The sequence below is a fragment of the Oncorhynchus tshawytscha genome, unplaced genomic scaffold, assembly GCF_018296145.1.
Source record: "Oncorhynchus tshawytscha isolate Ot180627B unplaced genomic scaffold, Otsh_v2.0 Un_contig_2678_pilon_pilon, whole genome shotgun sequence".
NCBI classification, from domain to species: domain Eukaryota; kingdom Metazoa; phylum Chordata; class Actinopteri; order Salmoniformes; family Salmonidae; genus Oncorhynchus; species Oncorhynchus tshawytscha.
Genome location: NW_024609785.1, coordinates 269,007 through 282,500, shown reverse-complemented (window position 1 = coordinate 282,500; position 13,494 = coordinate 269,007). Strand labels below are relative to the sequence as shown.

The 13,494-nt window shown below is 45.0% G+C and overlaps 1 protein-coding gene across 4 annotated transcripts in view; it reads right to left on the bottom strand.

Annotated features, from left to right (window-relative positions):
• Window positions 1-13,494, bottom strand: part of LOC121845884 (proto-oncogene vav-like) — a 65,814-nt gene that overhangs the window by 20,778 nt on the left and 31,542 nt on the right. For 2 of the 4 annotated variants that reach the window (XM_042318078.1, XM_042318080.1), the window contains exons 4-9: window positions 8,142-8,200; window positions 7,949-8,014; window positions 7,430-7,538; window positions 6,524-6,622; window positions 5,776-5,844; window positions 2,481-2,584 (exon numbers count right to left, since the gene is read on the bottom strand). In XM_042318078.1, the coding sequence (XP_042174012.1) occupies window positions 2,481-2,584; window positions 5,776-5,844; window positions 6,524-6,622; window positions 7,430-7,538; window positions 7,949-8,014; window positions 8,142-8,200 (506 nt within the window). Of the gene's footprint in view, window positions 1-2,480; window positions 2,585-5,775; window positions 5,845-6,523; window positions 6,626-7,429; window positions 7,539-7,948; window positions 8,015-8,141; window positions 8,201-13,494 lie in introns of all 4 variants that reach the window. The other 2 variants (XM_042318077.1, XM_042318079.1) reach the window with 1 other exon arrangement.

The window sequence follows — 13,494 nt, the reverse complement described above, 5'->3', positions numbered from 1 at the left end:
TTCAGCAATAAGGCCGAAGGGGTGTGGTATATGGCCAATATACCACGGCTAAGGACTGATCTTAGGTAAGACGCAAGAGCCTGAATTTACAGCCCTTAGCCGTGGTATATTGGCCATATATCACAAACCCCTGAGATGTCTTACTGCTGTTATAAACTGGTTACCAGTGTAATTAAAGCAGTAAAAACAAATGTCATACATGTGGTCTGATATACCACGGCTGTCAGCCAATCAGCATTCAGGGCGGGAACAAGACAGTTTATAATCATTTTACATAATCTTTCCAGCCCTTATGTTACTCTTCCGATGGCATTGAGGAGGACACCACATCAGTCACTGGCTTCATCTATAAGTGCATCGAGGACGTCGTCCCCACAGTGACTGTACGTACATACCACAACCAGAAGCCATGGATTACAGGCAACATTCGCACTGAGCTAAAGGGTAGAGCTGCCGCTTTCAAGGTGCGAGACTCTAACCCGGAAGCTTATAAGAAATCCCGCTATGCCCTGCGACATAACCCTGTAAGGTCTACTACACCTGTTGTATTCAGCATTTCACTGTAAGGTCTACTACACCTGTTGTATTCAGCATTTCACTGTAAGGTCTACACCTGTTGTATTCGGCATTTCACTGTAAGGTCTACTACACCTGTTGTATTCAGCATTTCACTGTAAGGTCTCTACACCTGTTGTATTCAGCATTTCACTGTAAGGTCTACTACACCTGTTGTATTCAGCATTTCACTGTAAGGTCTACTACACCTGTTGTATTCAGCATTTCACTGTAAGGTCTCTACACCTGTTGTATTCAGCATTTCACTGTAAGGTCTACTACACCTGTTGTATTCAGCATTTCACTGTAAGGTATACTACACCTGTTGTATTCAGCATTTCACTGTAAGGTCTACTACACCTGTTGTATTCAGCATTTCACTGTAAGGTATACTACACCTGTTGTATTCAGCATTTCACTGTAAGGTCTACTACACCTGTTGTATTCGGCATTTCACTGTAAGGTCTACTACACCTGTTGTATTCAGCATTTCACTGTAAGGTCTACTACACCTGTTGTATTCAGCATTTCACTGTAAGGTCTACTACACCTGTTGTATTCGGCATTTCACTGTAAGGTCTACTACACCTGTTGTATTCGGCATTTCACTGTGAGGTCTACTACACCTGTTGTATTCAGCATTTCACTGTAAGGTCTACACCTGTTGTATTCGGCATTTCACTGTAAGGTCTACTACACCTGTTGTATTCAGCATTTCACTGTAAGGTCTACACCTGTTGTATTCAGGATTTCACTGTAAGGTCTACTACACCTGTTGTATTCAGCATTTCACTGTAAGGTCTACTACACCTGTTGTACTCAGCATTTCACTGTAAGGTCTCTACACCTGTTGTATTCAGCATTTCACTGTAAGGTCTACTACACCTGTTGTATTCAGCATTTCACTGTAAGGTCTACTACACCTGTTGTATTCAGCATTTCACTGTAAGGTCTACTACACCTGTTGTATTCAGCATTTCACTGTAAGGTCTACTACACCTGTTGTATTCAGCATTTCACTGTAAGGTCTACTACACCTGTTGTATTCAGCATTTCACTGTAAGGTCTACTACACCTGTTGTATTCAGCATTTCACTGTAAGGTCTACTACACCTGTTGTATTCAGCATTTCACTGTAAGGTCTACTACACCTGTTGTATTCAGCATTTCACTGTAAGGTCTACTACACCTGTTGTATTCAGCATTTCACTGTAAGGTCTACTACACCTGTTGTATTCAGCATTTCACTGTGAGGTCTACTACACCTGTTGTATTCAGCATTTCACTGTAAGGTCTACTACACCTGTTGTATTCAGCATTTCACTGTCAGGTCTACTACACCTGTTGTATTCGGCATTTCACTGTCAGGTCTACTACACCTGTTGTATTCAGCATTTCACTGTAAGGTCTACTACACCTGTTGTATTCAGTATTTCACTGTAAGGTCTACTACACCTGTTGTATTCAGCATTTCACTGTGAGGTCTACACCTGTTGTATTCGGCATTTCACTGTAAGGTCTACTACACCTGTTGTATTCAGCATTTCACTGTGAGGTCTACTACACCTGTTGTATTCAGCATTTCACTGTAAGGTCTCTACACCTGTTGTATTCAGCATTTCACTGTAAGGTCTCTACACCTGTTGTATTCAGCATTTCACTGTAAGGTCTACTACACCTGTTGTATTCGTCATTTCACTGTAAGGTCTACTACACCTGTTGTATTCAGCATTTCACTGTAAGGTCTACTACACCTGTTGTATTCAGCATTTCACTGTAAGGTCTACTACACCTGTTGTATTCAGCATTTCACTGTAAGGTCTACTACACCTGTTGTATTCAGCATTTCACTGTAAGGTCTACTACACCTGTTGTATTCGGCGCACGTGACAAATAACATTTGATTTGATTTGATATTTCTCTACCTCTCTTTGTAGTTGATGAAAACCTGGTAGAGGTTCTCTGCATTCAGGGTTAAGATCGAGGTCTGGATCTCCCCCAGCAGACTACGATGGGTTACAGCCAGATCCTACACAGAGAGTCAGAGAGGGAGGGGAGGAGGTAGAGAGAGTAGGGGGTGGAGAGGGGGTAGAGAGAGAGAGAGGGGGGTTCAGAGAGAGAGAGAGAGGGGGAGTGGAGAGGGGAGGGGGGAGAGAGAGAGAGAGAGAGAGAGAGAGAGAGGGGGGTCTAAGAGGGGGAGGAGGAGGGAAATGATGACTTCATATGTTGGGGGCTGTCTCACACACAGTTTACCCTGTACCCACACAGTTTACCCTGTACACACACAATTTACCCTGTACACACAGTTTACCCTACACACACACAGTTTACCCTACACACACAGTTTACCCTACACACACACAGTTTACCCTACACACAGTTTACCCTGTACACACAGTTTACCCTGTACACACACAATTTACCCTGTACACACAGTTTACCATACACACACACAGTTTACCCTACACACACAGTTTACCCTACACACACACAGTTTACCCTGTACACACACAATTTACCCTGTACACACAGTTTACCATACACACACACAGTTTACCCTACACACACAGTTTACCCTACACACACACAGTTTACCCTGTACACACAGTTTACCATACACACACACAGTTTACCCTACACACAGTTTACCCTACACACACACAGTTTACCCTACACACAGTTTACCCAACACACACAGTTTACCCTACACACAGTTTACCCTGTACCCACACAGTTTACCCTACACACAGTTTACCCTACACACAGTTTACCCTACACACACACAGTTTACCCTGTACACACACAGTTTACCCTACACACACAGTTTACCCTACACACAGTTTACCCTACACACACACAGTTTACCCTACACACACAGTTTACCCTACACACACAGTTTACCATACACACACAGTTTACCCTACACACACACAGTTTACCCTACACACACAGTTTACCCTACACACAGTTTACCATACACACACACAGTTTACCATACACACACACAGTTTACCCTACACACAGTTTACCATACACACACACAGTTTACCCTACACACACAGTTTACCCTGTACACACAGTTTACCCTGTACACACAGTTTACCCTACACACAGTTTACCCTACACACAGTTTACCATACACACACACAGTTTACCCTACACACACAGTTTACCCTACACACACAGTTTACCCTACACACACACAGTTTACCCTGTACACACAGTTTACCCTACACACAGTTTACACACACAGTTTACCCTACACACAGTTTACCCTACACACACAGTTTACCCTACACACACAGTTTACCCTACACACACAGGTTACCCTACACACACACAGTTTACCCTACACACACACAGTTTACCCTACACACACAGTTTACCCTACACACACAGTTTACCCTACACACACACACAGTTTACCCTAGACACACAGTTTACCCTACACACACAGTTTACCCTAGACACACACAGTTTACCCTACACACACACAGTTTACCCTACACACACAGTTTACCCTACACACACAGTTTACCCTACACACACAGTTTACCCTACACACACAGTTTACCCTACACACACAGTTTACCCTACACACACACAGTTTACCCTACACACACAGTTTACCCTACACACACAGTTTACCCTACACACACAGTTTACCCTACACACACATTTTACCCTACACACACACAGTTTACCATACACACACACAGTTTACCCTACACACACACAGTTTACCCTACACACACAGTTTACCCTACACACACAGTTTACCCTACACACACAGTTTACCCTACACACACACAGTTTACCCTGCACACAGTTTACCCTACACACACAGTTTACCCTACACACACACAGTTTACCCTACACACACAGTTTACCCTACACACACAGTTTACCCTACACACACAGTTTACCCTACACACACAGTTTACCCTACACACACACAGTTTACCCTACACACAGTTTACCCTACACACACACAGTTTACCCTACACACACACAGTTTACCCTACACACACACAGTTTACCCTACACACACACACAGTTTACCCTACACACACAGTTTACCCTACACACACACAGTTTACCCTACACACACACAGTTTACCCTACACACACACAGTTTACCCTACACACACACAGTTTACCCTACACACACAGTTTACCCTACACACACACAGTTTACCCTACACACACAGTTTACCCTACACAGTTTACACACACACAGTTTACCCTACACACACACAGTTTACCCTACACACACACACAGTTTACCCTACACACACACAGTTTACCCTACACACACAGTTTACCCTACACACACACAGTTTACCATACACACACACAGTTTACCCTACACACACAGTTTACCCTACACACACACAGTTTACCCTGTACACACATTTTACCCTACACACACACAGTTTACCATACACACACACAGTTTACCCTACACACACAGTTTACCCTACACACACAGTTTACCCTACACACACAGTTTACCCTACACACACACAGTTTACCCTACACACAGTTTACCCTACACCACAGTTTACCCTGTACACACAGTTTACCCTACACACACACAGTTTACCCTACACACACAGTTTACCCTGTACACACAGTTTACCCTACACACACACACCTATGGAGACAATGACTTCTTTCTACAGTCACTATACAAAACATTAGGAACACATGGAATATTCAGTCGACAGAACATTAGGAACACCTGTTCTTTCCATGACTGACCAGGTGAATCCAGGTGAAAGTTATGATCCCTTATTGATGTTCAGTCAGTGTAGATGAAGGAGAGGAGTTAAAGAAGGGGTTTTAAAGCCTTGAGACTCATGAGACATGGATTGTGTGTCATTCAGCGGGCGAATGGGCAGGACTAAACATGTAAGTGCCTTTGAACAGGGTGTGGTAGTAGGTGCCAGGCACACCGGTGTGTGTCAAGAACTGCAACGCTGCTGGGTTTTTCACGCTCAACATTTTCCCGTGTGTATCAAGAATGATCCACCACCCAAAGGACGTCCAGCCAACTTGACATAACTGTGGGGAGTGTTAGAGTCAACATGGGCCAGCGTCCCAGTGGAAAGGGACGCTGGCAAGGGCAACTACATTTGATTAGAAAGGTGTTCTTAATGTTTGGTTTAGTCAGAGTATAAACACAATACTATGTACAGAGGGAAGAACAGAACATACCGCCGTGTTGATGAAGATGCTCTCTATGTCGTGAGGCTGAAGGAACTTCTGGAGGGGCTTCATGAAGTGCTACACAGAGAGAGAGAGAAAGAGAGAGAGAGAGAGAGAGAGAGAGAGAGAGAGAGAGAGAGAGAGAGAGAGAGAGAGAGAGAGAGAGAGAGAGAGAGAGAGAGGAGGAGGACAGAGAGAAAGAGAGGAGGAGGACAGAGAGAAAGAGGACAGAGAGAAAGAGAGAAGGAGGACAGAGAGAAAGAGAGGAGGACAGAGAGAAAGAGAGATGGAGGGAGAGAGAGAGAAACAGAGAGAGAGAGAGAGAGAAAGAGACAGAGAGAGGGTTACAGTTACATTTGACAGCAGTGAGAGAGAGAGAGAGAGACAGAGCGAGAGAGAGAAAGAGAGACAGAGACAGAGGCAGAATGAGAGATGTAGAGAGAGGAGGGGAGAGAGAGAGAGAGAGAGAGAGAGAGAGAGGGAGAGAGAGGGAGAGAGAGAGAGAGAGAGAGAGAGAGAGGGAGGGAGACAGAGACAGAGACAGAGAGAAAGGGAGACGGAGGGACAGAGAGAGAGATAGAAGGAGGGACAGAGAAAGAGAGAAGGAGGGCAGAGAGAAAGAGAGGAGGAGGACAGAGAGAAAGAGGACAGAGAGAAAGAGAGAAGGAGGACAGAGAGAAAGAGAGAAGGAGGACAGAGAGAAAGAGAGAAGGAGGACAGAGAAAGAGAGAAGAAGGACAGACAGAAAAAGTAATACCTGTAATATGGACTCCAGCGTGTCAGTGTATTTCTCCTCTGTCAGTCTGATCTCCTGCAGGCAGCATTCTCTCTTATCCACCTCCATCTTCTGCTGATGCTGCTGTAAACCATAACACAACCATAACACAACCATAACACAACCATAACACAACCAGCAGGCAGCATTCTCTCTTATCCACCTCCATCTTCTGCTGAACCATAACACAACCATAATACAACCATAACACAACCAGCAGGCAGCATTCTCTCTTATCCACCTCCATCTTCTGCTGAACCATAACACAACCATAACACAACCATAACACAACCAGCAGGCAGCATTCTCTCTTATCCACCTCCATCTTCTGCTGATGCTGCTGTAAAGTAATACAACCACAATTACACAACCATAACAGAACCATAACAGAACCATAACACAACCATAACACAACCATAACAAACCCATAACACAACCATAACAAACCCATAACACAACCATAACAAACCCATAACACAACCAATACACAACCATAACACAACCATAACAAAACCATAACACAACCATAACAAACCCATAACACAACCATAACACAACCATAACACAACCACAGGACAACCATAACAAACCCATAACACAACCATAACACAACCATAACACAACCACAGCACAACCATAACAAACCCATAACAAACCCATAACACAACTATAACACAACCATAACACAACCATAACAAACCCATAACACAACTATAACACAACCATAACACAACCATAACAAACCATAACAGAACCATAACAGAACCAATACACAACCATAAAATGACCATTCCCGAGTGTAAAAACAGCTCCCCCATCCTTTAAGTGTGAAAACAATGTAGCTGAGTTAACACATCTCTGGTAGTATTGACCGTTGTCTTCTCTCACCGTCTCCGATGGCTCATCGGCCCTCATCAGGTCTTCATATATCTCATCCCCCTCATTCTCCTCATCCTCCACACAGTCATAAAGGTCATCATCCTCATCCACTGTTTCACTGAGAGGGGGAGAGGAGGGGGGGGAGAGAGGGAGGGAGAGAGGAGGGGGAGGGGAGGAGGAGGAGGGGAGGGAGGGAGAGGAGGGAGAGAGAGGGAGGGAGGGAGAGGGAGGGAGAGAGAGAGGAGGGGAGAGGGAGGGAGAGAGGGGAGAGAGAGAGAAAGGAGGGAGAGAGAGGGGGAGGGAGAGGGGAGAGAGGAGAGGAGAGAGAGAGGGGAGGGAGAGAGAAAGGGAGAGAGGGGAGAGAGAGGGGAGGGAGAGAGAGGGGGGGAGAGAGAAAGGGGGGGGGAGAGAGAAAGGGGAGGGGGAGAGAGGGGAGGAAGGGAGAGAGAGGGAGGATCAAATTAGTCATTATGATTCAACACACACACACACACACACACACACACACACACACACACAGTAACTTACTCAATCTGGTCAGAGAGACCGTTGTAGATATCATCATCAGCAATACAGCCATCTATTGGGAAAGACCTGGAGAGAGAGAGAGAGAGAGAGGGGAGAGATGGGAGAGGTGGGGAGAGAGAGAAGACATAAAGATAGTATTTTTACGTTCCAATAAAAAAGAAAGGAGAATGGTTGAGTTTATAGAGTAACTTACTGGAAACCCTTCTGGATGGAGATGGGGGACTGGGACAGAATGGACAAGGTATCTATCACCTGAAACACAGACATACAGGGGTGACATAGAGAGACATGGGATGACATACAGGGACATGGGATGACATAGAGGGACATGGGATGACATAAAGAGACGTGGGATAACATAGAGAGACATGGGATGACATAGAGAGACATGGGATGACATACAGGGACATGGGATGACATAGAGAGATGTGGGATGACATAGAGAGACATGGGATGACATAGAGAGACATGGGATGACATACAGGGACATGGGATGACATAGAGAGACATGGGATGACATACAGGGACATGGGATGACATAGAGATATGTGGGATGACATAAAGAGACATGGGATGACATAGAGAGACATGGGATGACATAGAGAGACATAGGATGACATAGAGAGACGTGGGATGACACAGAGAGACATGGGATGACATAGAGAGACATGGGATGACATAGAGAGACATGGGATGACATACAGGGACATGGGATGACATACAGGGACATGGGATGACATAGAGAGACATGGGATGACAAAGAGAGACATGGGAAGACATAGAAAGACATGGGATGGCATAGAGAGACATGGGAAGACATAGGGAGACATGGGATGACATAGGGAGACATGGGATGGCATAGAGAGACATGGGAAGACATAGGGAGACATGGGATGACATAGAGAGACATGGGATGACATAGAGAGACATGGGATGACATAGAGAGACATGGGATGACATAGGGAGACATGGGATGACATAGGGAGACATGGGAAGACATAGAGAGACATGGGATGACATAGAGAGACATGGGATGACATAGAGAGACATGGGATGACATAGAGAGACATGGGATGACATACAGAGACATGGGATGACATAGAGAGATGTGGGATGACATAGAGAGACATGGGATGACATAGAGAGACATGGGATGACATAGGGAGACATGGGTTGACATACAGGGACATGGGATGACATAGAGAGACATGGGATGACATAGAGACACATGGGATGACATAGAGAGACATGGGATGACATAGAGAGACATGGGATGACATAGAGACACATGGGATGACATAGAGAGACATGGGATGACATAGAGAGACATGGGATGACATAGAGAGACATGGGATGACATAGAGAGACATGGGATGACATAGAGAGACATGGGATGACATAGGGAGACATGGGATGACATAGAAAGATATAAAGATACTTTTTAGATAAATATGTTAGATATTTAATTGCTGTCATTTTGCTGGTGGTGAGCTGTTTAGCAGACAGAAAACGGAACCTATTTATGAAAGGAAACGAGAAGGACCATATACTGGAATGCTTCTATTGGTCCCTCTCTGTCTTACAGTTTTGCTATGACTCAGCAACTGGATGGAGAGAGAGAGAGAGACCGAAACTACAGCGTCTTGAAGAAGAGAGTAAGAAGTGAGAGCGAGAGAGAGAGAGAGAGAGAGAGAGAGAGACTGAAACTACAGCGTCTTGAAGAAGAGAGAAAGAAGTGAGAGTGAGCAAAAGAGAGAGAGAGAGAAAAGAAGTGAGAGCGAGAGAGAGAGGGAGAGAAATAAGTGAGAGAGAGAGAGAGAGAGAGAGAGAGAGAGAGAGAGAGAGAGAGAGCGAGAGAGAGAGAGAGAGAGAGAGAGAGAGAGAGAGAGAGAGAGAGAGAGAGAGAGAGAGAGAGACAGAGAGAGAAGTGAGAGCGAGAGAGGGAGAAGTGAAACCCGAAGTAGAGGAGAAGGAAGAGAGCAGTCCAACCAACTGCTGAGAGACAGAAGACTGGTACTGTATGGACACTATATGGCCATAAGTATGTGGACGCCCCTTGACTGTGCTGTTTAAAGACTGGTACTGTATGGCCATAAGTATGTGGACGCCCCTTGACTGTGCTGTTTAAAGACTGGTACTGTATGGCCATAAGTATGTGGACGCCCCTTGACTGTGCTGTTTAAAGACTGGTACTGCATGGACACTATATGGCCATAAGTATGTGGACGCCCTTGACTGTGCTGTTTAAAGACTGGTTCTGCATGGACTGTATATGGCTGAAGTATGTGGACACCCCTGACTGACTGTGCTGTTTAAAGGTTTCTGACTGTGTTCTGACTGTGTTCTGACTGTGTTCTGACTGTGTTCTGACTGTGTTCTGGACTGTGTTCTGGGCTGTGTTCTGACTGTGTTCTGGGCTGTGTTCTGACTGTGTTCTGACTGTGTTCTGACTGTGTTCTGGGCTGTGTTCTGGACTGTGTTCTGGGCTGTGTTCTGGGCTGTGTTCTGGCTGTGTTCTGGGCTGTGTTCTGGGCTGTGTTCTGACTGTGTTATGGCTGTGTTCTGGGCTGTGTTCTGGGCTGTGTTCTGGGCTGTGTTCTGGGCTGTGTTCTGGGCTGTGTTCTGGTGTTCTGGTGTTCTGTGTTCTGGGCTGTGTTCTGGGTTCTGTGTTCTGACTGTGTTCTGGGCTGTGTTCTGTGTTCTGACTGCTGTGTTCTGACTGTGTTCTGGGCTGTGTTCTGACTGTGTTCTGACTGTGTTCTGGGCTGTGTTCTGACTGTGTTCTGGGCTGTGTTCTGCTGTGTTCTGACTGTGTTCTGGGCTGTGTTCTGGACTGTGTTCTGACTGTGTTCTGGGCTGTGTTCTGACTGTGTTCTGGGCTGTGTTCTGGGCTGTGTTCTGACTGTGTTCTGGGCTGTGTTCTGGCTGTGTTCTGATGGGCTGTGTTCTGGGACTGTGTTCTGGGCTGTGTTCTGGGCTGTGTGTATGGCTGTGTTCTGGGCTGTGTTATGACTGTGTTATGACTGTGTTCTGACTGTGTTCTGGGCTGTGTTATGGCTGTGTTCTGGGCTGTGTTCTGGCTGTGTTCTGGGCTGTGTTCTGGCTGTGTTTCTGGGCTGTGTTCTGGGCTGTGTTCTGGGCTGTGTTCTGGGCTGTGTTCTGGGCTGTGTTCTGGGCTGTGTTCTGGACTGTGTTCTGGGCTGTGTTCTGGGCTGTGTTCTGGGCTGTGTTCTGGGCTGTGTTCTGACTGTGTTCTGACTGTGTTCTGACTGTGTTCTGGGCTGTGTTCTGACTGTGTTCTGGGCTGTGTTCTGACTGTGTTCTGGGCTGTGTTCTGACTGTGTTCTGACTGTGTTCTGGGCTGTGTTATTATGGCTGTGTTCTGGCTGTGTTCTGGGCTGTGTTCTGGGCTGTGTTCTGGGCTGTGTTCTGTGCTGTGTTCTGACTGTGTTCTGGGCTGTGTTATGACTGTGTTCTGGGCTGTGTTCTGACTGTGTTCTGGGCTGTGTTCTGTGTTCTGGCTGTGTTCTGGGCTGTGTTATGACTGTGTTCTGACTGTGTTCTGGGGTCTCAAAGAGAAACAAGCCTTGTTCCTGTAACTGGGTCGGCTTATGGTAACCGTGGTGACACGTTGACAGGAAGCTGCAGACTGTGGGGGAGCAGAATAAAACGAAAGAAAACAGCTGTAACCCCCATGTCAAAGATGACACACACACACACACACACACACACACACACACACACACACACACACACACACACACACACACACACACACACACACACACACACACACACACACTTGGCCGTTCTGACGACAGCCCCCACCCTCCTGAATAAAACCTGTTGTCTTTTCCTTCTAGACTGTGAAACAGAGCATTCTTGGGTATTCGTCCCCTCCCCCTTTCCTACTAGACTGTGAAACACAGCCCCACCCTCCTGAATAAAACCTGAAGGTATTCAGACCCCTTTTCCTACTAGACTGTGAAACAGAGCATTCAGAAGGTATTCAGACCCCTCCCCTTTCCTACTAGACTGTGAAACAGAGCATTCAGAAGGTATTCAGACCCCTCCCCTTTCCTACTAGACTGTGAAACAGAGCATTCAGAAGGTATTCAGACCCCTCCCCCTTTCCTACTAGACTGTGAAACAGAGCATTCAGAAAGTATTCAGACCCCTCCCCCTTTTCCACATGTTGTTACGTTACAGCCTTATTCTAAAATGGATTAAATTAAAAAAATGTTTTTTTATCCTCATCAATCTACACACAATAAACCATAATGACAAAGTGTAAAAACTGATTTTTAAAAAATGTTTACTAAATGTATTAAACATGTAAAAACATAAAATACCTTATTTAAAAAAAAAAATTGTTTTACATAAGTATTCAGACCCTTTGCTATGAGACTCGCAATTGAGCTCCAGTTCATCATGTTTACAAAATATTTTGCATCTTCAAAGAGGGGGCCATGTTGTGTAAATCAAATGATACCCCTCAAAAAATATATATTTTAATTCCAGGTTGTAAGGCAATAAAATAGGAAAAATTGCAAGGGGGGGTGAATACTTTCACAAGCTTGCATCCTGTTTCAATTGATCATCCTTTAAGATGTTTCTACAACTTGATTGGAGTCCACCTGTGGTAAATTCAATTGATTGGACATGATTTGGAAAGGCACACGCCTGTGTATATAAGGGCCCACAGTTGACAGTGCATGTCAGAGCAAAAACCAAGACATGAGGTCGAAGGAATTGTCAGTGGAGCGTCAGTGGAGCGGTAAAGAGTCTGAATACTTATGTAACTATAATATATACATTTTAAATGTTTAATATATTTACAAAAGTTTCTAAAAACCTGTTTTTACTTTGTCATTATGGAGTATTGTGTGTATATTGATGAGGAAGAAAAAATATTTAAGCCATTTTAGAATAAGGCGTAACGTAACGGAAAAAGTCAAAGGGTCTGAATATTTCCCACCTAGATATCTGAAGATGAATGGTCGTCCCACCTAGCTATCTGAAGATGAATGTACTGTATGTGGTCGTCCCACCTAGCTATCTGAAGATGAATGTACTGTATGTGGTCGTCCCACCTAGCTATCTGAAGATGAATGTTCTGTATGTGGTCGTCTCTCCTAGCTATCTGAAGATGAATGGTCGTCTCACCTAGGTATCTGAAGATGAATGTACTGTATGTGGTCGTACCACCTAGCTATCTGAAGATGAATGTTCTGTATGTGGTCGTCTCACCTAGCTATCTGAAGATGAATGTACTGTATGTGGTCGTCCCACCTAGCTATCTGAAGATGAATGTACAGTATGTGGTCGTCTCTCCTAGCTATCTGAAGATGAATGGTCGTCCCACCTAGCTATCTGAAGATGAATGTACTGTATGTGGTCGTCTCACCTAGCTATCTGAAGATGAATGGTCGTCTCTCCTAGCTATCTGAAGATGAATGTACTGTATGTGGTCGTCTCTCCTATCTATCTGAAGATGAATGTACTGTATGGGGTCGTCCCACCTAGCTATCTGAAGATGAATGGTC